Raw genomic sequence first — 27,810 nt, 5'->3', positions numbered from 1 at the left:
AACATCGTCAGATCCGCCACACACCATTCAGGGCTGAATCGGCAGGTAAGGAGGTAGAAACAATAGGATTTCTACCTCCTTCTGCCGATTCAGTGCTGAAGGGAGATTTTGGTCAGGCGCCTTCTATGGCGCCCGATCAAAATTTTCAAACTGGTCCGTTCGGCGAGTTGGCCGATATCAGCAGCTTCCTGCGATATCGGTTGACTCGCTGAGATACCATACACGCACCGAATATCGTACGAAACGAGGTTTCGTACGATATTATCGGTGCGTGTATGGCCACCTTAAGAATGCGCCACTGGTAAGATAAGAGCTAATAATGTACACCCATGAGAGTGAAATATAAGTGAAATCTAGAGTGGGATGGTCAAGTGGCCCCTATTGTCATAGAAATTGTTGCCATGGTATTTCTCACATTGAAACCTAATACAATGGTAACCATTGCTACTGGAGAATGATGCTATAGCAATAATTGACAATGACCTCCACCATGGCAACGAGCACGATAAACACAGTTGTCAAAAAGACCGTCACCCACTGTCATTGTCATAGAAACAATAACTTGGATATAAATTAGGGCAGTATGGCAGAGTGAGACATGTGAGTGCCATGTCCTAACACTTTTATAAGACACTGTGCCTGCAGTTACAGAGTACTCCTTCCATATCTATACAGTGGTGCACCCTACTTTTCAAAGTATTCCAGATTTACTCAGTGTGATGTGCTCTCATGCAACTTGTATACATTACCGACCATTTGTAAGCGGCACCTTATTGCCCGGTGTGGGGGCCAGGCTGATGCCTATCTAACTTGTCTCCTTTCTCTCGCCAGGCCCTGGCATTTCAAGTACACAGAGGCCCAAACTGCCCCCCCCCCAGCCCAATAGATAGTGACTGTCTATGGCATCTTACAGCCAGAACCCACAGATTGCCAGTCTGGTTCTATACATTACTTTTACTGAGTCAGTAGAAACTACTACAAGCTTTGTGGCAACCATCCAGACTAAATAGGTCATAAAAATTATGATTGATGCCAATGTTATTAATAGGAAAGAATTTTTTAAAAAGAAAACAAGCGCGTAAGCATGTCCTTTACATTATTAAAATAATTTTCGGTTTAATGCAGATGAGTGTGTTTATTCCCCCCCCCCCCCCCCCAAAAAAAAAAAAATCTGATTTTTCACAAGATCCTATAGGGTGTTACTGAAGGAAGGAATTCTGCTGCAAAGTGCAGGCACAGCTATCAGCCTTGTCCTATAAATAGCAGTGTTATACCTCTCATATTATGTTATATCTGTATAATTACAGGGCTACCACACAAAATGCACATTTGTATTCCGCCCCACAGCTTCTCCTGAGCAAGCGACCTTCTCAAGATGGCCGCCGAAACCTTCCGTCGCGCTTAGTGACACAAAAATTGCTGAATTGCTGCCTTGCTTTGCGGCACCGCTGCGGTGGTAAACATGGTCGCTACGTTCTGAAGTGAAAAGAAAAAGCTGATAACAGGGCTGATTGGTAGTTACATATATCGGCGCGTACGGGCCAAGAGCTAGCATTACTAGGTATCTTCCTCGCAATGGACAGGAAGAAGAAGCCGCTAGAAGTGACTGCAGCCTCGGTGAGTGCATCACAGTATCCATTCCGCCCCTTGTACCAGAAGGTGTAAAGTTTGCTACGGGTCCGGTCATTACGACACCGCAGCCAATAAGCAGGTAGCTTTTATTGGTGGTTTGCTTAAAAGTATTAAAAAGCGATTGTATTGGTTGTTATGGTTATAGAAATAGGGAAATGTGCCATTTATTAGAATCCCCCCCCCCCCCAAAGAAGTCACTTCTATCCCCCCCTCCCTACTCTGGGGTGGGGGCAATTTTTAAATTGTTATATGGATCCAAGGGCTGGGGACATTGGCTCAGTAGGCTTATGTATTACTATAATGTAGACTTGTAGGGCATAGAGGGTATTTCTGTGGCCCCCATCCCAGATATATGCCCTGAATAGTGCCTGCCCCCCTGTACCAACGCCGTAGCTGCGCAGTATGTTTGATAATGTCACATCTGATTTATGGACATCTTTTGGTGACCAGAAATACGTGAAGTTGACGCCAAGATCAGATCTTCTTTACGTGTTCCTGGCTGGCAGCCACAGTCTATAAGCCAGAAACCTGATGTGATTGCCAACTGTGCCGCAGTTATAACTCTGGTAAAGTGCACCCAGGGACTATTCAGGACACGTGCCAATGCAGTTGGGATATGAAAAGTTAAAAACTTGGAGTGGGGTTTTATTCTCCATTAAAGAAGGACTTAAGGCTTAACAGTGAAGTAGGGTAGAAATGCTATACATTATGTTTTGGGGCTTCTGCACCAGCCCAAGGCACCCACAGCTCTTTAGCAGGGAAGATCTGTGCCCCCAAAGATGCCCCAGTAGCCCCCCATCTTCTTTTCTGCTGATTCCCTGCCCATACTCTGTGCTGCTGCCACTTACCTGAGCTTAGGGGCCCACTCACACTATACTGTATATATAGAATATAAATGTCACAATACAATGATTCAGGATTAATTTAGATTCTCATTACATGGCAGTTCTGAAACCAGTGCAATTAGCATCAGAAATGAATAATCAGCCCTGTAGCAGCAGCTTATGTGACAGGCCAACTTCATTTTATGCTGGATAATTTGTGACGACCCCTAAGCTTAGCTTCTCAACTGCTGCCCAGAGCCCACTGAGCATGTGCAGTGCCACTGATGCTCCGAACAAAATCCAAGATGTGGAGCTCCTGTGACAACTTTAAAGGCCTGGATCATTATATAGAGATGCTGAACATTTAGGCTGGTGGAATAAGTTCAGTATATACAATATGGCATTTCTAGTTTAGTTATAGTTTAGTTTTCCTTTACATATAGGGGCAGATTATGCTAAATCTAAGAGGGGCCCCTGAGAAAGCAGGGCCACATCTAGGGTGGGAGGAATATATGTATCATGTTGCATGCACACATGCTACGTCACGCAAAATAACCTAGCGATGTGCTGCAGCTCACTCGGTGGAAATCATACATGTCCATTAATAACTGGTATATATCATCTGATTTCAGCCATCCAGCTGAATGTTGGGGAATGTTAGGGAATGTTATTTAGTAAGTGGATCAGGCTTCTTAGGAGCCAAATGAGACAAGCTTAGAAGAAGGTTAGGGCTAAACCGATGCACATTATTCATTCTTTGTAGCATTTACGCTCTATGAGAAAGTGATTATATAAAGTCTCTTTACAGCCAAGGCAGCCAATTAACCTTTCACAAATCTTCAACTTGCACGGCCGTGACACTGAAGAGCCAATCAGTTCTCTTGCAGAAATGTCTGCTTGCTCATTTTCTTTTCTTGTACCTCCATCCATTATTTATTAGGCATTGGTTGGGCAGAAAACAAATGCTCCATCACTAAAAATAAGAGAAAATTCAACTTGCTGAAAAAAAGCCGTCTGTTGAATAACAGAACGCTCATAAGGATTCTCTTACCAATTAAAGGGGATATAAACCCCCCCATTTTCAATTCTAATCAATTTTCCAATATACCTTCATTACACATATATACTGATGTATATACCTGCTGTATATACCTGCTGTAAAAAGCAGCATCCCCTGTACCTTTCTGATCAATAGTGTGCCAGTGCTAGGAACACTGTAGGTTTAGAAATGATGGTAAAGGCCAGTGTCACAGACAGATGTCTTTGCTTTATTAATTTGATTATTGTTTATGGAGTAAAAAATGATTGATGCAAGGTTCTGCATTTTTAGTATTGGCTGGTAAACCAGTTGCTTTAGTCTTTATAACCAAGCTCAGCACGCTTAAAAACGCCTTGCATGGTTTTCCTGCTGCAACAATACAACTAACAATACGACTAGTATTCCAATACCATGAAATGGCACAATCTCATGGGTCAGATAGCAGGCCTGGGATTTTTGAGTTTACAGATGGCAAATTGAAGCTCAGCACCTTTGACACCCCCAGGTATGTGTTATGTCCTTTGCCGCATGTGTTATTAAATAGTTGTGCCCTACTGTGGAATCGCACCTTCTAAGTGGTTAGATTGGAGTGGCACTGATTTTGGTGCCGAAACCTGCAAGTATGTGTTTTCGCGCCAAAATCTGCTCCATGTGTCCACACCCAGGCCAACGCAGTGTCTCTGGGCGCAGACACACCATAAAGCAGGTTGGAGCAGAGGGGCATTTTGTTGGCCTGCACTTATACACAGGACGAGAATGACCCATGTGGCAGTAGCCTTTAGCTCAGCATCTTTGAAAACCCCTAGGTAAATATGTTGTTGCGTTTGGTTGTTCTCTATGGAATAGATTGGTCAGATAGAAGGGGGGAGGCATTGTAAATGGGGGATTACGTTTTGCATACAGTGAGTAGTCATTGACCCCTGAAAAATATTGTTATATTTTGTGTCCAAATTAATCATTTACAGTAACATGAGATGCCCGACGATGCACTTGGGAATTGATGTATTTTGAACCAAAAGTACCTATTGTAGAGGATTATCCCAGTTTGACCCAACGTGTATCTCGGTATTAGGGACCTCTCAGCATGGTGGTTTCATGGAGCTGTTTATGAACTGTGTCCCCCTGTTGCTATTTACTGGTCATCCGCTCAGGGTCTAGATCAGAAGTCAGTAGCCAGAAATGAAATGTTTGTGTGTTAGTGATCAGCATTAGAATTGCAGTTTGCCACTATTATGATTTATTAGCCGCTTTATGGTCAGTCGCTACTTTAGCAGCAGAAAATGGGAAAAGCAGGACAGCTGGATACTGCATCTGTCTTTGTGAAGCAGCTTTTCCGTAAGTGGTTTTGCCGCTGTGTTCTGCAAAGCTAGAAATGTTTTTGTATCTGATTATGCAAGGGTGGCCAAATTGCTTATGTACCCTAACCCATAATTGGGAGCTATTACAGTGTATTACTCCTGAGGTAGGCAGAAACTAGGATAAGCACTCTCTGGTACCCAGGCTTTGTAGCAGCAGACAGTACAAAGGAATCTAAACGATGGACTCCATTATTCTGAGTGACTTGTTTGTATCCATAGAGAATGCATAGACTTCATGTCTTCCCACTCATCCAAGCTTATTTGCCTTTTCCGTTAAACTGAATCACAGACAACGTGGGTATTTTGGGGGTTTCTTTCCTGGCAAAAATATGCAGACAAAGCGATTGCATAACAGTAGCTTTTAACCCATTAAATCCCAGTGTTCTGCATACACGCTTTAAAGGAATATGTTTACATGCCCTGAATACAGATAACTGGGAATCTACCTGAATCATTTTTAGTTGTACTTGGTGCTTTAATATATAGCAGTTTGCTAGGGCCTCATACTGGTGTGGATGACAACTGAACAAACCAAGAGAATTCACTTGGCACCCTGCTAACGGCTGTCTGAAAAGGCCTGAAAGTTGGAATTCAGTTGTTGAATTTTAATATCATTGTTTGTATTTATCCTTAGCTGGTAGATCTGAAGGCTGAACTTTTTAGAAAGCAAGAGGAATTCAAGCATGAGAAGCTTTCTAAAGATGCTGGTTTATCATCAAAGCCAAGAGCGGGCAGCAAGGTAAGTGGCGTATAATATCCAATGCAGACCAAGGGAAGGTTGCTTTTTGTGGCCTTGTATCCGTATAGTACCTCCTGTCTTGATATGTTTTTTTCCAGAATGTATTCAGTTGCCCTTTAGGTCTGTAATGTCCATTTGTACAACAATGACAAAATAAAATGCACTGAATATTTTAGAGAGAGCATAGAAAGCTCTTTATAAAAAGGTTATGCTTTGCAGCCTTGAGTCTAAATCACAGATATAGCTGGAGAATGTCATGCTGACTCCTGTATCGGTGCTGCTTGCTAGAGTTTAGGTAAATGGCATACAGGGTGCTTCTAATTTATGGAAAAGAATGCTCCCCATGTGCCATAGGGAACATATACCCATGTATCATGCTGAGCGATAGAATTGAGCAATGGAAGTGTCAGGAGGTGCTCACCTTTTGTGAACTTTTCTTAATAGAAATCCGTAGTTCTCATTTTAATATTAATCAAAGATGGCAGCTACCCAGCCTCCGGGTGAAGTACTTTTGCAAAGATCGCAGTGGGTATGAAACTCCTGCCCTGACGTTCTTCGCATACCAGGACCACATTTCTTAACTAAGGAGCATTGATGTTATTGGCTGCCAGGCCGTGGCTTAGGGTCCGTGCATGTGCAGAAGGGAAGAACATTTGTTTTCATGGAGGATCTTACCTGTTGCCAGTCTTTGCATTTATGGGGGTGATCCCCTTTCTCCAGAGGGAGAGTTAGTTGAGAAATATAACTTTGCAAAAGGTGAACATGCCCTTTAATTTGCAAACAGCAGAGGGCGCTCCTGTTTCACATTTAGGCTGCACTCTGAGCAATATTACATGAAGTTATATAAGTGGATACATTTTTCCTTTAACTTTATAAACTATAAATACTAGTAACTATAAATGCACATTGTCATGATATAGGCCTGTAAGGGTTAATCAAGCAGGCCCAAAATCTTCCAGAAATTTGCCAGAAAGAGATATATAACAGGCCTCTGGTCACTAGGGTCTGGAACCAGCCATGTGTAAAGGCCTCACATCCTGGAATGCCCAACTCTAATCCCCGGCTGATAAGGGCCATGCCATGGGGGGGAGTGAAAGCCCACATGGGGGTGAATTAGAGTTCACATTGGGACCCATCATAGGTGATGTGGAGGTCACACCATAACCCAAACTCAGAAACATTTATTGTCCCAGAACCCATACTATTTATACTAGAGGTACCAAAACCTGAGTATATGTTTCATTTAAGATGGCCTTTCATACGGGTCCAAACATCGCTGGATTTAGGTTCTCGGTTTGTCAGATAGGAGTATCTGGGCAGGGGCAGGTCACACAGTAGTGATGTTTAGTCTGTATGGGACCGGTGCGATCATTTAGAATTGATGAATCTAAATTCATCTTTCTATTATGTTCCCACAAGGAGTTATGGACATTGGTATCAGTGGACCAGTCCCATACACTCAGTCCATACACAGGAGGCCATAAAACTCACACTGTGTCCTGCTAATGGTGACTCCCATTGCATTCCTGAGGGACTGCTGGTAAGGAGAGTGTGTGTGTCGGTTCTTTACATTAACCCTTTCTCTACCAGTGTGCTTGGCATCTCTCATCGCCAGTGTAAGAAGTATGAGAGTGGTGGCAGCAAGTTGTGTATGAGTGTGTGAGCGTTGGTTGGTCTTTGAGGTGCTGTGCCGCTAGTCTGACCTGTGTGTCAGGTGTGTGAGACTGAGCAGGGGACCCTCTAGACAGCCACGCCTACAGTCACGTGCGTCTGAAGTGCCGTAATCGTGACACACATATAGTTTACTTATTTCTCTATTAACAGTATATAATTGTATATATCATTATTTGTACTTCAAATCTATAACCTTGCTAAATGGGATGTGCTTACTACATTCCTGTACCAGTTTATTCAGAATTTATTCAGAATTGTGATAACTTGATTTATTCTGTCTTGTACCATCAACCAGCATAGTAATAAACATTGTCATTAAAGGAATGCCTATAGTACACACATTTAAACATCAGTCCGAATAGAATATGATTGTTTTTTATTCTACTGGAAATATGAGCAGCCAATTTCTAGTCCCTGCATTCAGTGAAGCTATGTGGCCACTAGCACTTAGTTTATGCATGAGAAATGTATATGCTCTATATTCAAGTGGTAGGCTATATAGCATGACCCTGTTAACATAATATAGAAGAAAAGTGGAGAAGCATTTTTGAATGCTGACCAATGTGTCCATTTGTGACAAGGCATCCCACCTTTCTTCTAAATGTATTTAACTAGGGGCTAGCCTTCATGTTCTGCTGGCTCAGGTAGCCATCTTCTAAAGAACTGTTTCTCTTTTTCAGAAACCCAGCATATTTAGTAAGCAGAATTCCGGAGTCACAGCACGAGCAGAAAAAGATGTGGAAGAGAGGACTGAAGAGGAAAACACCTTGGATAAATCCAGGTCAGAATCCACTGGCACGGGGCTCATGCAACAATATTACATGCTGACATACAGAGATTATACATCATTCCCAACAGTCCCTGCCCCAGTGAAGTTTACACTCTAAGGCCCCAATCACATTTACACACAGTAAAGGTGGCCATACATGGGCTGAATGTAGCTGCCGATATCGATCCCTTAGACCGATTCGGCAGCTTATCGGCCCGAGTAGGTGCACAAACGACAGGCCTGGCCGACCGATATCTGGCCTGAAATTGAGCAGATATCGACCGGGCAGGTTAAAGAATTTTAGTCGTATCGGGGCCACATCGGCTCGTTGATGCAGTTCCCGAATTGCTTGCACCTATTACTGGCATTCTAATACGATCTTTGGCCCTTGGTGGGGATATCGGGGAAAAGATCCAATGGCTTGGTGACCTCGCCAGGCAAGTGGTTCTTTACGTGTATAGCCACCATAAGGCCAATTAACCTTTTTTTTTTTTTTGGAGTGTAGGAGGTAACGTGAGTCCATGGAGGAAACCCACACAGATACTAGATGAGCAGTTTCTAAAACATCACCAAACCAAGACATTTATTTGTAATGTTTTGGCTGTAGCAGACTTGTCAGTATCATTTACAAAAGTAGCTTGGAGAGTCGGTCTCGCTAAAGACTTGCATTTTTTCCTCTCGGTCTATCATACTTTTTCCTGTGCCTTCCTAAACACTTCTTGTAGTTTGGGCACTTGTCAGCCAAAATGTGTCTAGCTTGTAAGGACCAGACAATAAACGAAAAGTTGTGTTTTCTTATTGCCTATACAAGGAGTTAGTGTGCAACTGTGTCTCGCATTGTGTTCCCGATTTCTATGTAGTAATTCCATTGAGATAATGTAAGAGTTAAGTATTAAGCAAGATTTGTATTTATATTCTAGGAAGAAACTAGAGGAGAAAGCTCTCTTATATGAAAAGATGACAAAAGGAGACTTTCCAGGTAAGTAGCCTTGAAATCAGGCAAACTTTGGAGGTATTATGAATTTCTAATGTGTGTAAATACATTTGATTTATAATTAATTAAATAAATATATATATATAGCAGCAAACAAAAACTGCACTCACAGGGTTTTTAAAGTGAAAAAAAATATATTTTTTGATGTTTTGGTCACAACAGAACCCTTTGTTAAGGTTGTTTTGATCTTTTGGCTGATATATATGTATAAAAACACACACAAATGTAAAACTGTTGCACAAACAAAAATATTTATTTAATCTTTCTTTAAACTTTTGTCTAAATCCCTAAGTAATCGCATTAAGCTTACATAAAATTTCAGTTCCCTTTTCAATGCTGATGTGTTTATTATTTTAGTTAAATAAATCACCTTTACACCGCTTTTGTTATGCTTCAGATCAAAAGTTTTACCCTATAACTGTTTGAACTGGCTAACAGAGGTGGCTATTAGCAGTCAGAAACAGGCCCGGACTGGCAATCTGTGGGCTCTGGCAAATACCAAAGGGGCTGCTGTAAGATGCCATAGACAGTCACTATTTATTGGGTTGATGGGGGCTGTTTGGGCCCCTATGTAGTTGAAATGCCAGGGTATTTTTGTTCTTCTATTTGTTATAATGTTTATTTTGCAAAATGACTGCTGCAGACCCAGTTTAGAGTGAACATTGACGCAAGAATGTTTCTCCTTGTTTCATCTTACATAATATTTAGTCTAAGGAGCAGGTAGTTTTTCCCTGCTGTGTTTAGAATGCAGGTTATTCTTTATTCTAGATAGCAGCCCTAGTTAGCTGTGAGGTTTCTTTGCAAGTGAACAAACCTGGGCTCAATGTGTTCTATGCCGAGATCTCTTCTTATAGTAGGGGGGGCGCAATGCAATTTTGAACATCAATGGAGCGAGTGAATAATTTATGGCTTGCAAAGTAAAATTCCGAGGAGCCTAGTTTTATTCTCACAGATGCAGCATTTGAATTTCAAACAAAAAGAAATGGGTTGTCAGTGTTTAGTAAGGGGGGACATTAGAGATGAAGAAGGAAATTATGGCAGCGAAAGTCATTGAGCCATCAGACGTCACTGCCGCTTCCTCGCGGCTCTAAGCTATGTTGTTAATTTAACTCGCTATTAGGGAATGGATGCCTTAAGCACAAGCAGCTGCTCCTTTTATATGTGTGAGGGGAGCCTATCACACAGTATTCATCCTTTTGCTCTGCCCCTCCACTGTTTGAAGAAGAACATCAAAGCCTGTACTTAAATTGTATTATTTCTTCTACTGATGTGTGTTATGCGCTTGGAATTCAGGAACCTGCTGGCTGCGTATGTTCTTAATGGGAATAAGATAGGTAAATCTCTAATGGAGAAGGACCTGGGGTTATTTTGAATGATAAACGTAGCTGTAGCAATCAGTGCTGGTCAGCAGTAGGAGCGGCTCTGAAAAAATAGTATCCTGTATTAAAAGGGGTGTTTCATTCTTCCCCTTTACAATGCACAATTATAGGGGTAACATAGTAACATAGTAAGTTGGGTTGAAAAAAGACATACAGTGGAGGAAATAATTATTTGACCCCTCACTGATTTTGTAAGTTTGTCCAATGACAAAGAAATGAAAAGTCTCAGAACAGTATCATTTCAATGGTAGGTTTATTTTAACAGGAAAATCGAAAAAATAACTTTAAATAAAAGATAGCAACTGATTTGCATTTCATTGAGTGAAATAAGTTTTTGAACCCCTACCAACCATTAAGAGTTCTGGCTCCCACAGAGTGGTTACACACTTCTACTCAATTAGTCAACCTCATTAAGGACACCTGTCTTAACTAGTCACCTGTATAAAAGACACCTGTCCACAGAATCAATCAATCAAGCAGACTCCAAACTCTCCAACATGGGAAAGACCAAAGAGCTGTCCAAGGATGTCAGAGACAAAATTGTAGACCTGCACAAGGCTGGAATGGGCTACAAAACCATTAGCAAGAAGCTGGGAGAGAAGGTGACAACTGTTGGTGCGATTGTTCGAAAATGGAAGGAGCACAAAATGACCATCAATCGACCTCGCTCTGGGGCTCCACGCAAGATCTCACCTCGTGGGGTGTCAATGATTCTGACAAAGGTGAAAAAGCATCCTAGAACTACACGGGAGGAGTTAGTTAATGACCTCAAATTAGCAGGGACCACAGTCACCAAGAAAACCATTGGAAACACATTACACCGCAATGGATTAAAATCCTGCAGGGCTCGCAAGGTCCCCCTGCTCAAGAAGGCACATGTGCAGGCCCGTCTGAAGTTTGCCAATGAACACCTGAATGATTCTGTGAGTGACTGGGAGAAGGTGCTGTGGTCTGATGAGACCAAAATAGAGCTCTTTGGCATTAACTCAACTCGCTGTGTTTGGAGGAAGAAAAATGCTGCCTATGACCCCCAAAACACCGTCCCCACCGTCAAGGATGGGGGTGGAAACATTTTGCTTTGGGGGTGTTTTTCTGCTAAGGGCACAGGACAACTTATTCGCATTAACGGGAAAATGGATGGAGCCATGTATCATGAAATCCTGAACGACAACCTCCTTCCCTCTGCCAGGAAACTGAAAATGGGTCGTGGATGGATGTTCCAGCACAACAATGACCCAAAACATACAGCAAAGGCAACAAAGGAGTGGCTCAAGAAGAAGCACATTAAGGTCATGGAGTGGCCTAGTCAGTCTCCGGACCTTAATCCAATAGAAAACCTATGGAGGGAGCTCAAGCTCAGAGTTGCACAGAGACAGCCTCGAAACCTTAGGGATTTAGAGATGATCTGCAAAGAGGAGTGGGCCAACATTCCTCCTAAAATGTGCGCAAACTTGGTCATCAATTACAAGAAACGTTGGACCTCTGTGCTTGCAAACAAGGGTTTTTCCACTAAGTATTAAGTCTTTTTTTGTTAGAGGGTTCAAAAACTTATTTCACTCAATGAAATGCAAATCAGTTGCTATCTTTTATTTAAAGTTATTTTTTCGATTTTCCTTTTGATGTGCTATCTGCCACTGTTAAAATAAACCTACCATTGAAATGATACTGTTCTGAGACTTTTCATTTCTTTGTCATTGGACAAACTTACAAAATCAGTGAGGGGTCAAATAATTATTTCCTCCACTGTACGTCCATCACGTTCAACCATAATGCCTATATATAACCTGCCTATTTACAAGTTGATCCAGAGGAAGGCAAAAAACCCCATCTGAAGCCTCTCTAATTTGCGGCAGAGGGGGAAAAAATTCCTTCCTGACTCCAAGATGGCAATCGGACCAGTCCCTGGATCAACTTGTACTAAGAGCTATCTCCCATAACCCTGTATCCCCTCACTTGCTAAGAATCCATCCAGCCCCTTCTTAAAGCTATATAATGTATCAGCCAAAGCTATATAATGTATCAGCCAGCACGACTGATTCGGGGAGGGAATTCCACAACTTCACAGCTCTCACTGTAAAAAAATCCTTTCCGAATGTTTAAATGGAACCTCCCTTCTTCTAAACGGAGTGGGTGCCCTCGTGTCCGTTGGAAGGACCTACTGGTAAATAAAGCATTAGAAAGGTTATTATATGATCCCCTTATATATTTATACATAGTTATCATGTCACCTCATAAGCGCCTCTTCTCCAGTGTAAACAGACCCAACTTGGCCAGTCTTTCTTCATAACTGAGACTTTCCATACCCTTTACCAGCTTAGTTGCCCTTCTCTGGACCCTCTCTAACTCAATCATGGAGACCAAAACTCAACAGCATATTCTAGATGGGGCCTTACCAGCGCTCTGTAAAGGGGAAGAATAACCCCCTCCTCCCGTGAATCTATACCCCTTTTAATACAGCTCAAAACCTTGTTTGCCCTTGCAGCTGCTGCCTGGCATTGCTTGCTACAGCCAAGTTTATTATCTACAAGGACTCCAAGGTCCTTCTCCATTATGGATTTGCCTAGTGCAGTCCCATTAAGGGTATACGGGGCTTGCATATTTTTACATCCCAGGTGCATGACCTTACATTTATCCACATTAAATCTCATCTGCCACTTAGCTGCCCAGATTGCCAGTTGGTCAAGATCCTGCTGCAGGGATGTCACATCCTGGATAGAATTGACTGGTCTGCAGAGTTTTGTGTCATCTGCAAACACTGATACATTACTCATAATACCCTCCCCTAAGTCATTTATGAACAAATTAAACAAAAGTGGACCCAGTACAGAACCCTGAGGGACCCCACTGAGAACCTTACTCCAAGTAGAGAATGTACCATTAACAACCACCCTCTGTACCCGATCCTGTAGCCAGTTTTCAATCCATGTGCAAACGACTTCACTAAGACCAATAGACCTTAGTTTAGAAAGCAGTCGTTTGTGGGGAACGGTATCAAATGCTTTGGCAAAATCCAAATAGATTATATCTACTGCATCCCCACTGTCCAGCTTCTTACTTACCTCATCATAAAAAGCAATTAAATTGGTCTGACATGACCTGTCCTTCATAAAGCCATGCTGATTACTGCTCATAATGCCATTCTCCACTACATAATTTTGAATGTGATCCCTTAACAAGCCTTCAAATAACTTGCCCACCACGGATGTCAAACTTACAGGCCTATAATTGCCAGGCTGAGATCTTACTCCCTTTTTAAATATAAGAATGACATTCACCTTCCAATCCCTAGGGGTGGTTCACCTTTAATCTAACTTTTAGTATGTTATATGATGTCCTATTCATTGCAAGTTTGCAAATTAATCCTATTTATTTTTTATTGTTTTTCTTATTATTTTCCTTCTTCTACATCTTCCAGCTTCAAATGGGGTTCACTGACCCTAACAGCTGAAAAATGATTGCTCAGTTACTTTATAGTTAGTCCTTTTCCTATTCATATTCCAGTCTCTCATTCAAATCATTGGTGGGTTGCTAAGGTAAACAAAACCTTAGCAACCTGATAGCAGCTGAGATTCCAAACTGGAGAGCTGCTGAACTAAAAGCAACATAACTGAAAAACAACAAAACATTAAAAGTAAAACCAATTGCAAGTTGCCTTAGAATTGGCGTCGGACTTGCCCACCGGGACATCAGGGAAAAACCCGGTAGGCCCCAGTCCTCTTGGCCCCTGGACCTTCATTGGTTTTCGTCCAGTACAATCAGACTGTTCATAACTTTATTAAGAGAAGCACAGGTCCTGCAAATGTTTATAACGGATGATAACAGTGAAGGTCTGGGAGCAGAATTATACGAAAGGGGGAGGTTGGGTTGAAAGATGCTGCAGATGAGGACCAGCAAATTGAAAAGGAAACATGTTATGGGAACCAGCAGATGGAAGGTTGGTAGAAAGAAAAATGGGATATATCTACATAAATGGTGGTAGCACACGAAAAAAACAAATATTTGGTGCTCACTGTAGGGATATCACTAATCACTCATGTGAAAAAGGTTTTATGAAGTCATATTAAGCCACACCCTTAAATCCATATGGCTCCTCCTCCCCTGAGCCAGGTTTTACATAAAAACAGACTCCATTTAAAAACTGTACCCATATGCACATATGATGGATAAATGTATCCCTTACTGATATTTGATTTGTCCTTTCTTTCTTGTGTATTCTCCTTTGGCAGATGAGGAGACAGAGGAGCTGTTCCTGGTGGATTTTGCTCAAAAAATAATTGATAAAAGAAATGAAGTGCAGGCTTTATGTCAGAAGGACAAGAAAGATGGTGGGGAGGACGCGGATGGGGCCTCTGATCTGCCAATCCCAGCTGCACAGGATCCCAGTGAGGAATGGTCTGTTTAAGTAGTAGAGCTCTTGGCTTTCTCTGATATTCATGCATCTTCTATAGAGAAGAACTCTGTCATCTTTCTTAAAGGAGCAGTAACAACAAAAAATGAAAGTGTATCAAAGTAATTAATATATTATATACTATTGCTCTGCACTGATAAAAGTTGTTTGTTTGCTTTAGAAACACTACTGCCCAATACAGTGGGAATCCACACAGCTTATCTGTTATCTGCTATGTAACCTTTGCCTTTTCTCCTTTTTTTAGTTTAAATGGTTATTCAAATGACTACACAGCAGCTTTGTATCTATAAAATAGAGTAGCGCACACACAACTTTTACCAGTTCAGGGCAACAGTACATTAAATATTAATTACTTTAAAACACTTTTTGGTGTTACCCTTCATTTAACACCTTTTAAAAATGTAATCTGTAAATGTAATGACACCTGTTTCCCAAGCCAATGGGATTATTATGTAGTTGGTTCTCTCTTTGGCGCTATAACAACCTCTGCTATTGTGGCAAGGCTTTCCAGTAGATGTTGGAACATTGTTTGGTCATATTTGTTTCTATTCAGACACAAGAGCATTAGTGAGGATGGGTCTCGGCACAACACATTCTGCATGGACCTCACTTTGTCCATGGGGGAATTATTATGCTGAAATAGGGCCTTCCCCAAACTGCTGCCACAAAGTATGGAATTGGGAAGAATGCCATTGTAGCCTTAAGGTTTTCTTTTCAATGGAACCATGGGCCATAGCCCAAAGCATAAAAACAGCCCCAGACCATTGTCCCTCCTTCACCAAAATTTAGGGCAAAGACACGTGGAGCATTTGCTCCGCTGCTCCCGGACGTAATTTATTCTGCAGCGGATCCGCTCCCTACTGCCCCTCCATACAGCTGCATTGACAATCACAGCTTCCGCCTGCATGTAGCTACATGGAGTAGAAGCAGGGATCGGGCCCAAAATGCCTGCTTTCACGTTTTCGGGCCAATCTACACTTCCAGTCTGCTCTGTGTAGGTACAAGCAGGCAGAATCCGTGATTGTCCAGGCATATCATGTATTAAATTTAGGGAAATGACACACTAAGCGGTTATCGCCTATGATAGATTCCCTCTACTGCAAGTGAATGATCTTCTGCCCATGTTTTCCCACTGGCAATAACGCAAATTGCCGGTGGGGAAACAGACGTGGGCTCAGCTACTTTCCCAGGTATCCTGAAGTTCCTTGAAGAAGGAACTGAAGTTTTTGAAAGCTTGCTGTAATTATCATTTTAGTTATGCTTCATTGCAACAGCTTTACCCTGTCACTTGTATGAGAAGAGCCTACTACATCCCCCATCTTCAGCAGTGTTCATGTAAAGAATCCTTTCAATGGTTAACCCATGCTCCTCTGTTAACAGGGTAGATTATGTGGATTCACTGGGCAGATCAAGACGCTGTATGAAGAAAGACCTACCCCATCTTCTGAAAATGGACAGAGAGCTGAAAGGAAAGAGGTGAGTGGCAACTGGACCTCCAGGAGAGGAAAATAGTGTGCACTGTATTTAGTGTTCATGATGTTACAAATGGGAATTTTCCAGAACACTTTTTATACTTGTAGCTCAGCTGCGGAGGAGAAGACCCTTCTTTCTGATGACATGAGACGAGAGATACAGCGGCAAAAGTGGGAGCAGGAGGAAGAGGAGGCCTTAAATAGACCAACAGGACCCATTCACTATGAAGATATTCGAGAAAATGGTACATTGTCGGTTCTTTTCTCTTGTGAATTTCTCTTACACACCAGCTTAAGCTCAGCTAGCTTTGGGTAATTGCACGTTGGATCAATTTCCTAAAGTGCATTTCTACATACACCATGGAGTCTTATTGCAAATGTCTAAAGAGAGGCGGCATCCTGCAGCTTTAATGTGTCTAGCCAGTTTGATCAACGGATCCCATCCCAATTCTTTTGTATTGGGCCTCATGGAGTATCTTCTGCAACCGCAAATCAGCAGCTCTCTTACAGAAGCATTGTGATATAAAGTGTTTACTCTTTTGTGTAGAACATTTAGAGCCCTTACACCCAGCTAAGAGCTAATTCTATTTTATCCTGCCCCGTTGTACCCAAAGTAAAGTAATAGCGGAGCAAATAGTTATTTAAGAAAATCTTTTTATTTGCATATTAACCCAACATGTTTTGACCCCAGAAAAACATTAGGGGCCTTCATCAGGGCCACAGGGGGTTGTAGCCAATAACATTTAGATCTGAATTTCTGCACACTTCTTTTTTTGGTTAACAGCAACTTACTGTATTCAAATGGACATTAAATGCATAGAAATACAGAAACATTAGCTTTGAATCAATGGACATGGATTTTCATTTAAAGAAAAAAGCATTTACATTTTAAAACATTGACCCCCATATGTAATAAAAGGCTATGGGAGGAGTAACCCATAGCAACCAATAGGATGTTTGTTTTTAAAAATATCCGTCTGTGAGAGCCTTTGTTTTGATTCTCATTTTTTTTTTATTTCTTTTGACAGAGGCCAGGCAATTAGGTGTTGGGTATTTCGGCTTTGCCCGCGATCAAACTGCTCGTCACAAACAGATGGAGACCCTCACTATGCTGCGAGATCAGGTAAAAAATACAAACATTAACAGAAATGAACTGGCACAGAGTGATTGGGGTGCAGGCATTTTAGCTGGGAAAACAACTGAGCAAGGTGGCTACAGGCATTTAGATTGACACAGAAATGTTCTTCTTGTGAAACTATTCCACTATATAGGGAGTATCCAGTCTATCCAGACATGTGGAAGGAAATAAGAAAGTCAGTGACCTTCATATTCTCTTGCAACACTTGTATTCTTAATCGATAGGCAGAATAATTCTTCTACAAAGTAATAGAAAGCAGTTGCCAAGAGATTCAGATGTTTATCAAGGAAGATTGTGCCAATAGATATGGCTGGGGTCCCATTGCCCTAATGACTAAGGGGCATATTTATTATGCTTTGTAAAAAACGGTGAGAAAATTTGCCAGGCTTGGCCGTGTAAAAACGGCGTAAAATCTGCGTATTTTTTTTACATGTTTTTTCTTCCACCAGAACTTATGGAAAATAACGGCGTAATATCTGGCATTCAGACGGTTTTCTTTTCCATTTATTTTACACAGCTTTTTACTCAGTTTTTTCGGCGAATTCGTTTTACACAGCATAATATATACGCCCCTAAGTCACCCATTGCAGCAGTATCTGATTCAGATGGTCCAGAGCTCAGCAGGTAGCATTAAAGTAGGCCAGCCAGGCTCTGGCATGGATAAAGCAGGCAGCCATCAAAAGGGGCCATAGATGATGAGAATATATAGCGTGCATTGAAAGCTTAAAAGAAGCAGTGGAAAACAAGACGTAGCTTGATATTCTCTTAGCTTTGTTATGTTAGTGTGTCGCCTGACCCTGCAGGGATTGGGTCTGCCTGGGTAGGGATACCACTGAATATATAACTGATTCCTTTGTATTAGACAGAGGATCAGAGGCTGAAACGCGAGCGGTTGAAAGCAAAGCGCAAGTCCATGCTGCAAGCACGACTCTCCAAACTGAAGCAGAGAAAGCTGAAGAACCTGAAAGGGGAGGGGGCAGAAGGTGAAACTGTACCAGGTGAGTGGGCACACCCTTTATTTGTGGGCCAAGTAAGAGACTTATCATTAATCCTTGGGGACTGGTTTAGACGTCATTGACGAACCTGATTTTTCTTTATATTTTTTTGCCCTTTAATACCATCAACAAAATTGCCAGGTCCACAGTACAGTAGGTTGCTTGGTTTACTAGTTACTGTCACGGCAACATAAATGTACATTTCATTATTAGTTGGACACTGTGCTGCCCTCCAGCTCTTACTCAGCTCCCATCATGCTCCAATAGAATGTTGGTTTCGGTAGCATCAACAGGTGCCATCATTCAGTATACTGTGCCTTTGCAATTTTTTTTTTTTTTTTTAAATTGTTTTTATTGAGTTTAATTTAACATAGAAAAAAAAAGAAAGAAGAAAAGAAGGAAGCGAGAGGGGATAGGAAAGAATGGAAGTGAAGAGTATGGCATGTTACAATTCTTGATACAGGCAGTCTAAACAGTGATTTCCTTATGTAGCATTTGGTACAGGCATTGAGTTTCCGTACAATAATTCAACAAGACATTTGCAGCCTAAACATGTATGGATATGTAGACAGCTGTATTTTGCCGTTAACGTAGCCTTTGCAATTTTCATGTGACTTTTCATCCCCACTAATTTCAGAGGAAGATTTTATTGGACCAGAACTTCCAGAGCCAGAAGAACCTGTTGGGCCTGAGAAAAAGCTGGAGGTTGTTGTCCAGGAGCGGAGAGACACGAAACCTGGAGTTCCCCATGTCCGTGAGTGGGACAGAGGCAAAGGTAGGAGGTTTCTGGCGTCACATACTGTGCAGAGATTGGGTACATCTCATGGAGAGGGTAGGGGCGCCATTGTTATTGGAATGATCACTGGGCAGGGGATTTCTGTCCGACAACTTCGCAATCAATATCATGTGATGAACCATTCCAATATTTATCTTTATAAATTAGCTCTATAGGCACAGAGCAATACTGGCCTATAGCTTCCACCTTCAGAAAGAAGAACCCTGCAAGATATAAATCCCCAGCTATTCCTGCCCCTTCACACTGCTGCAGAGAGCTCACTTTTTATATCTGGATTCCCCCTGAGCCATGAAGTACTTCTTAAGGCAGCGACAAGATGGCCAGGGCAGTGAGCTTCATGCTATATATATATAAAAAAAAAAGTGTTTACAATAAGAAATACAAAGTCCACAAGGGTGCACTTCTGACACAGACTGTTGGTTGATTTTCACCATAGTTCACACGGCAGGGGCCTTGGAAAAACTGAATAGAAACAAGGTACCACCATATACCCAACATATAACATATTTAAACACTTTGGCAAAATACTTTATTCCAATTTTCCAATAATATTAATTCATAATATTATCAGTTTTTTACACTGTTAATATTATGAATATGTAATGTGGCCACCCCTTGCTGTTTAGCCCAGAACTAGAGCCAGACAAAAAGGAAACATTGTCATTTACTAAAGAAGCAGCTGAGTGTCTCAGTAGAAGTCATAGCACTGAGCAGGGACACAGAAAGAGCGCTCTAACACTTATTACATTGTTAAATATAGTTTGTATGCCCCTTTATAAATAATCTGTTGATTATTACCTTGAGCTAGCAACGCCACTGTGTGATATATTACATTTCTGAGTAAATACTGCCATCTTGTGGCCTAAGATTTTATTTCACTGCTACATATTACAGTACAAAAGATTCACTTCTGTTATAAAAATCAAAATCTAAAACCTCATTTAATATTGGCCTGAGTACACTTTCTGTTAAAGGGGATACAAACTTAAATAGAAAATGAAACTCTTTTGCATTTCTATTTTTTTTTTTTTAATGTGGGTTTTGTTTTTGCTATTTATATAATATTAGCGGTTTCCTACTTCTAAACCGGACCCAGGGTTAAAGGGGGGCAGTCCAGCTTTATTTAACTTTGTCACATGATAGTTGAATATCCTGCAATAATGTAGCTGAGGTCAGTGACCCCCCCCCCCCCCGCCCCCCCAAGCCAGAGAGCAGGTATATCTGTCTTTAAGTGCTATGTTGCCAGTGTACCTGTACCTTTTAAAGGGCCACTGTACATTTTATTTTTCCTTTCCTTATTGATTTGTCTAATGAAAAAAAATGGAGACCTAAATCTCTGTTTATTTATCTTTATGAAGATATTTCTGGTTTAGTTTAATAAGCAACATTATCCTAGCCTTTCAAGATGTGTGATGCAACACAATGTCAACTTGGCCTTACATGTCACCCTCAGTAGGGTTTATCATTGCCTGTACAGCAGGATCATTTTCAGCATATACTGCCCCCTTAAGCACCAAATTAAACACACTTTATCTTCCAGATAAGCCCTATGAGGCCCTCCTCCCCCTTCAATCCCATGATGTAGAGTAGCATATCCAGTGGACTCTGCACCCTGGGCTTTGGTGGGGTTATGTCACTTATATGGCGTAGGGTTTCTGTCTGTGGGAAGTGACCCACCAGCCCTATGCCACATTGGGATATTTTTCCAGGTTGTATTTGCTTTGCATCACTTACATTCTACTTCTAGTGATTTCTGCAACACCCGTTTTATGCTTCTACCTACTAAACTTTATGCAGCATTTATACTGGTTAATTGTCTTTCATCTGTAATTAAGTTTTTGTAAATATTCTTTAGAGAACTGGGGGTGCAGTAGGAGAGTTACCCAAATATTTGAATAGTTTGATTCATTCAGGCCTTGTTAAAACAAAAGATCATCAACCCAGCCCTTCCAAGTTTAAAGATGCCAAAGTAGGCCCAGGTTTATAAGCTGTAGAGCTGGCCACTCAGGGTGCCAGATGGTTGCCCAGTAGAGTTGTTTGGGCCACTGTCTGACGGTTGCTCTGCAAGTGAGGCTGTTGTTAGACAGTTCCAAATTACCACTGTGCAGTCACTTTAGTTTTCAGACTGAAAATTTTTTGGATAGATGCCCCCTCCCCCCTATTGGTGCATAGTTGCACCCAGTGCAGATTGCAGATTTTAGTATTTGGGCTACAGAATCATGAAGATTGGCTGTTAAATAAGTTTTTTTTCCTTGTTTCAGAGTTCACATTCGGACACTGGTCCAAACCAAGGCCAGACCCTAGAGACGAGAGAGACCCTGAATTTGCACCTCCGTCGTTCTACGCTGCAAAGCAGAAGACAAAATCCGCGGGACGTCATTCACAGCCTTGGAACCAGCCCGGCCCTTCCCATGGGAAACTGAACTTTGGCTTCAAGCAGAATCCATGCCCTGAGCAGCAGCCGCAGCAGCCGCCCGGCCTCGGCAGGGACACCGAGCAGGAAGCAAAGAGTTTAGATGACATGATCTCTTACTATAGGAAAGTGTCGTGATGCCGAGGGGGGCAGCCGGCTGGCTGGGACTCACAGCTTACAACTGCTTGTATAGCCATTGGATCCATTGTAATATAAAGCTCTTCCTTTAAGAAATATATTTGCACAGTGTTCTCTGGTGCACACAGTGACGTAATGTATTGATACAAAATATATCAGAAGGTGGTTACTGCAAAAATGACTAACTGATTTCATAGCAAAATATAATATTTTCCTTTATATTATCCTTTATGCAACCCCTTTCAATTCACTATTTTTTTTTAGATGTGTAACATATTGGCAAATATTGAAGCTGCTAAAATAATGAAATTGAACCAACAGCACCACCTGCTGGTCAGTTTTGCCAACTGTGTTACAGTCAGGAAAAAATGTAAAAAGAAAAGAGGAAACTCTTCACTCAAAGAAACATCATCTGACAATTCTGGGAGTAGATGGAGGGGAAAAAGGAGAGTAAGGAATGGAAAGAAAAAGAGCAGTGCATTTCTTAATAATATTAGTTCCAGTGGTTGGAAATGGACTCAATAAGGGAGTTACCAGTGGAACAAGTTGGCAAGCCCAAGTAGGAGGTGTGGGGGGAGGAGCTAAGGCTCATCGGGGTATTAGAACTGATAATTGGGCCAAGAATGGTTCCAAATCTAGGATCTGTTGAGGGCCTGGGCTTGATGTCCCCAGCTGCCAGTAATAATGAGGAGAGGAGGACAAAGCAATTCTGAGAGAGGTGCAAGTTACTAGGAATACTGGGTCTGAGCTCTTTTAGATTTTTCTAGACATAGATAGAGAGGTGAAGGGAGGAGAGCAGAGACTGAGGAACTTTATATATATTTCTTACCTTTTTAAATAGCTGGAGGATTCTGTGGGTGCTGCTTTATGAATGCCGAGAGAGTAAAGCTGAAGAAGAGAGGAATAAACATGACTAAGGGTATAATAAGGGGTCTCTGCAGATGTACAGTGGGGGGAATGTTGGCTTGAGTGTTCACTTTAACTTGTGGATAGCATCTGTACAGGAACTAGTGATGTCTGGGCCGGCCCAGAGGTGGGGCAGCTTCAGGCCAACCTTTGCACTACACCTGAGCCCTGCTTCCTGCATCTGTTTATAGGCGTGCACCTGCCCCGCCCCTCTCTGTATATGTCAGAGATGGGCGGGTTGTGCCTGGATCTATAAATAGATGTAATTTATTGGGTCGAGTTGGGAGTGGACGGGTCAGGACTCAACACATCACTAACAGAAGTTCATCTTTAAAGGGGTTGTTCACCTTTGAGTTAACTTTTTGTATGGTATAGAGACTAATATTCATTCTTCATTTTTTTAGTTGTGGTTTTCTAATTATTTCACTTTTTGTTTGGCAACTCAACAGTTAAAAATGACAGCAGCTATCTGGTTGCTAGGGTTCAAGTTACCATAGTAACCCGGGAGGGATTTGAAAAAGGGACTGATCTATGAATAGGAGGGGACATAAATAGAAAATCAAGTATAAATAACAATAAAATTGTAGCCTTACGGAGCAATAGTTTTTTGGCTGCCGGAATCCAACTTGTATACTCAGTACTGTACAGCAGCACAATAGATTAATAGAACATACTGGGGTAATTTCAATAATAAATACAAAGTACAGTTTCATTAAAAATTAAGTGAAGTGTCAAGGAGACAAGAGGAAGGAGATCCCTGTCCCCTGGAGCTTACAATCTAAATGTACATGATCGCAATAGCCTCACACAATCCATGTAACACTGTTGTAAATCCCTCTCACCCAAGGGCCAATAAATAATAGACCTTTATTCCTGCATTAAGTTCGCCATACCAACCTGTGATAAATACAAATTGTATACAGTACTGAAATTGTATTTGTTATTTAGACCCTGGGGGACCAGTCTCTCCAGAGAGTGGATCCTTTTCAAGCAATAATTTAACCCCATAAACCCCTTGACTGGCTTTAGCAATTCCATCAAGCTCAGCTATTGTGCCCCATGGCCCAGGAAATGCCCAGCTCCTAACTGTTTTTATGTGTTTTGCTGAATTTTCTCCCTCTAACACTAGAAGATGTTTGCCCTATATATACAAACATACCCAGCTGGAGTTTGGAGACTGGAACTGCATGGAATATTCTAGATGGGGCCTTACCAGCGCTCTGTAAAGGGGAAGAATAACCCCCTCCTCCTACAGCTCAAACCTTGTCTGCCCTTACAGCTGCTGCCTGACAGTTGCCAAGTTTGTTATCTACAAGGACTCCAGGTCCTTCTCCATCAACGAAGTGTCTAACTTAATCCTATTAAGGGTATAAGTGGATAACATTTTTGTATCCCAAAAGCATAAGCTTACATTTACCAACATTGAATCTTAACTGCCATTTAGCCATCCAGCACTGATGTGGGGGGGTCACAAAAACCTGTCCCTAGAAAACCCGCACCTACCCAAGCCCCCAGACCTGCAGGTTTCATGAGTATTAGATATGTCCATCCGTCACTACCACCCAGTTCTGCAAAGAGTTCAATGGAGCCCACAGGATATTTTCACTTGAAAATAGAGAAAGGAATCAGAATGCAGCAAAGTGTTTTTGTCTGTGGATTTAACATGAAGGTCTCTGGTCAAAGCGCCACATCAGTGATTGTAGGATCCATTCATAGTGACTTGGGTTGCAAGAAGACACTTGTCCATCGAATTCAACCTGTTATAAAACCTCCTAACTGCTAGTTTGTCCAGAGGAAGGTGAAAACCCTCATCTAAAGCTTCTCTCATTTGCTCTGGGGGTGGCAGTACTTAGAGCTAATTTCTGCAACCCTGTATTCCCTCACTTGCTAAACAGCCACCCAACCCCTTCTTAAAGCTATCTAATGTATCAGCCAGCACGACTGGTTCAGGGAGAGAATTCCACAACTTCACAGCTCTCACTGTAACAAACCATAATGGTTCCAACATTTTGGACATATTTATTGTTGTACCCAGGAACTGCAGGCAATTTATTAGAAAACAAAACAAAAGGATTAGTCAAAACTTACTGTAAACACTAAAAAATAATGTCAATTGGTTTCCCAAGTTGCTCCATATTGATTGAAGATAGTCCAGTGCCCTTTGTAATGAATTTTCCTATCACTTGTGAAATATAAGCACTAGTGTCCCCTCTATGGCCCTGAATATAGTCTGCCCCTGTGCCCCACCCTGTGAACCACTCACCAATCCTTACCTGCACTTTAAAATGTTTCTAATTACTGCTTCATATGGTCAACTTTACTAGCGATGCACCCCTTCCCTTTCACATTCCGCTCCAGTCTGTGTATGTGACTGATTATCTACGTGTATTTTCATGTATCCTCCATCTATATTTCTACAGAGCTGCCGAATAGGTTCCTGCATTATAAATATCTGGAGCCAGTTACTTTGTCCTAAAAGAAATACCAGTGCATGGCCTGTAGATGGCGCTATTGTTTAAACCATGAGTGACAATTATTGTGCACCCATTTCTTTATCTTTAATACTCTTTGAGACAAGAAGTGAATAATTAGATCCATGTTCAGCTTGGAAGCTCCTGAGCGCAGAATGCAGTAAAAGCCTTACTGAAACCCAACAGCTTCAAACTATCCCATGCCCACCCAGCGCTGGACCAGAACTACAGTAGCTGCTGGCATGTAGAAGGGGCAGGCAGATGTTGGACTGGAAACCACTATGTCCACGCTCAGGGCACCGCTGCCATGAGATGAGTTAAGAAACTCGCCTACCAGGGGGCAAAGTGCGGCTCCCAGTAACTCTAAGAGCAGATTTTTCATTTTGTAAAACTGAAATTTGGCTCCGCTAGTGCAGAGAGCACAATTGCACTCTTTATACTAGCAATGTGCACCCTCTCTGGAGCTGTAAAGGTAAGCGCGGAGGGGCTGCTTCAGGCGGCAAAAGGGCAGAAACGCCCTGTCCACACTATATTATTATTATTATTATTATTAACATTTATTTATAAAGCGCCAACATATCCCACAGCGCTGTACAATAAGTGGGTTTCATACATTGGACATACAGAGTAACATATAAAGGAATCAATAACCGATACAAGAGGTGAAGAGAGCCCTGCCCAAAAGAGCTTGCAATCTACAAGACTATAAAACATATATGTCAAACACAAGGCCTGGGGCCCAAATCCGGCCCACCTGGCTGTTTTATGTGGCCCTTGGTGAGTGTGTCTGACCATCCAGCCTGATCAATTTCCATTTTCCTCACATAGTAACTAAGACTAAGGGGTATATTTATCATGCTGAGTAAAAAGTGGAGTGAAGCATTACCAGTGATGTTGCCCAGGGCAACCAATCAGTAATCAGATTTCAACAGTAGCAAAGCATCTATTGGCTGCTATGAGCAACATCACCGGTAATGTCTTACTCCACTTTTTACACATTGTGATAAATATACCCAGGGCCGCCATCAGGGGGGCACAGGGGGTACTGTTGTGCCGGGCCCGGACGATATTCTCGCTTTAAAGGGGGCCCGGCCGTGACAGGTTTTTTTTTTTAGCTCGGGCCCCCTTTAAAGAACTCCGGGCCCTGGCTGTCATTGGTGGCCAACGGGAAATTTGATTGGTTGCGCCCCGTGCGTCCATACGCACGGGGCGCAATCATATGAAAGGTGCAGATCAGCGGAGGGCCGGGCACAGATCGCGAGGACGCAGAAGAGGAAGGTGAGCTGGAGGAAGCCGCATGGGAGCTGGAGGGAGTCGCTGGGTGTGGGGCGGGGGGCTGGACGAAGTCGCTGTGGGGGAGCTAGAGAGAGTCGCTGGGTGTGGAGGGGGAGCTGGAGGAAGTACCTGTTGGGGGGGAGCTGGAGGAAGTAGCTGTTGGGGGGGTCGAGGAAGTTGCTGGGGGGGCTGGAGGAAGCTGATGTTGTGGGGGGGGGCTGGAGGAAGTTGCTGGGGGGGCTGGAGGAAGTAGCTGTTGGGGGGGTCGAGGAAGTTGCAGGGGGGGCTGGAGGAAGCTGATGTTGTGGGGGGGGCTGGAGGAAGTTGCTGGGGGGGGCTGGAGGAAGCCGCTGTTGGGGGGGTCGAGGAAGTTGCTGGGGGGGCTGGAGGAAGCTGATGTTGTGGGGGGGGGCTGGAGGAAGTAGCTGTTGGGGGGGCTGGAGGAAGCCGCTGTTGGGGGGGTCGAGGAAGTTGCTGGGGGGGCTGGAGGAAGCTGATGTTGTGGGGGGGGCTGGAGGAAGTTGCTGGGGGGGGCTGGAGGAAGTAGCTGTTGGGGGGGGCTGGAGGAAGTTGCTGGGGGGGCTGGAGGAAGCCACTGTTGGGGGGGAGCTGGAGGAAGTAGCTGTTGGGGGGGGCTGGAGGAAGTTGCTGGGGGGCTGGAGGAAGCCGCTGTTGGGGGGGAGCTCGAGGAAGTTGCTGGGGGGGGCTGGAGGCAGTCGCTGGTGGGGAGGGAGCTGAAGGAAGTCGCTGGTGGGGGGGGCTAGAGGATGCTGGGGGAGCTGTGCAGATATTGGGGGGAGCTTAGGCACATATCAAGAGGGGGGAACCGCAGGAAGCCACTGGGGGGAGCTGGAGGATGCTGGTGGGAGCAGGGGGGAGCCGGAGGATGCTTGGGCAGGTGGGAGCTGAAGGATGCTGAGGGGGAGGAACTGGAGGGCAAGGGAGGGGGGTTAACTGGAGGATGCTGGGGAGATGCTGGCTACTAATGTTTTAGGGGGCCCCGGGCTACCACTGTTTTAGGGGGCCCTGGCTACCAATGTCTGTGTGTCCTTTTTACTAATGGGAGGGGCCATTGAGGGGCAGGACGTGGTTGGAGGGGGGCCCAGGACATTTTCTTGTGATGGGCCCCGTGATTTCTGATGGCAGCCCTGAATATACCCCTTAGTATCTTACTAAGTATATTCATAAAAAATTTGGCCCACGACTTAGCCTGTGTTTTAGAGTTCGGCCCCCTTATGTGATTGAGTTTGACACCCCTGCTATAAAACCACACATTTATGGTTTTATTCGGCATATGCTTTGCACATATAGTATGCTGCCTATTCCAGGGGATGCTTCTAGTGAAGAGCAAATTTTTTCGCCAGGCTTTGATTCGCAGCGAATTTCCACA

The 27,810-nt window shown here is 42.9% G+C and overlaps 1 protein-coding gene across 2 annotated transcripts; it reads left to right on the top strand.

Annotated features, from left to right (window-relative positions):
• The first annotated feature begins 1,379 nt into the window (after positions 1-1,379).
• On the top strand, positions 1,380-21,987 carry ccdc174 (coiled-coil domain containing 174). 2 transcript variants are annotated; one of them, XM_031899927.1, is made up of 11 exons: positions 1,380-1,617; positions 5,488-5,592; positions 7,947-8,047; positions 8,956-9,014; positions 14,635-14,800; positions 16,197-16,292; positions 16,397-16,533; positions 17,317-17,411; positions 18,289-18,424; positions 19,059-19,196; positions 21,479-21,987. In XM_031899927.1, exons 1-11 carry the CDS (start codon positions 1,576-1,578, stop codon positions 21,766-21,768), a joined length of 1,365 nt encoding a protein of 454 aa, XP_031755787.1. In that variant the 5' UTR covers positions 1,380-1,575; the 3' UTR covers positions 21,769-21,987.
• The last annotated feature ends 5,823 nt before the right edge of the window (positions 21,988-27,810 follow it).

This window comes from Xenopus tropicalis, chromosome 4, assembly GCF_000004195.4.
Source record: "Xenopus tropicalis strain Nigerian chromosome 4, UCB_Xtro_10.0, whole genome shotgun sequence".
Classification (NCBI taxonomy): domain Eukaryota; kingdom Metazoa; phylum Chordata; class Amphibia; order Anura; family Pipidae; genus Xenopus; species Xenopus tropicalis.
The sequence above is the reverse complement of the archived record's forward strand: the minus strand, read 5'-3'. Positions and strand labels throughout refer to the sequence as shown.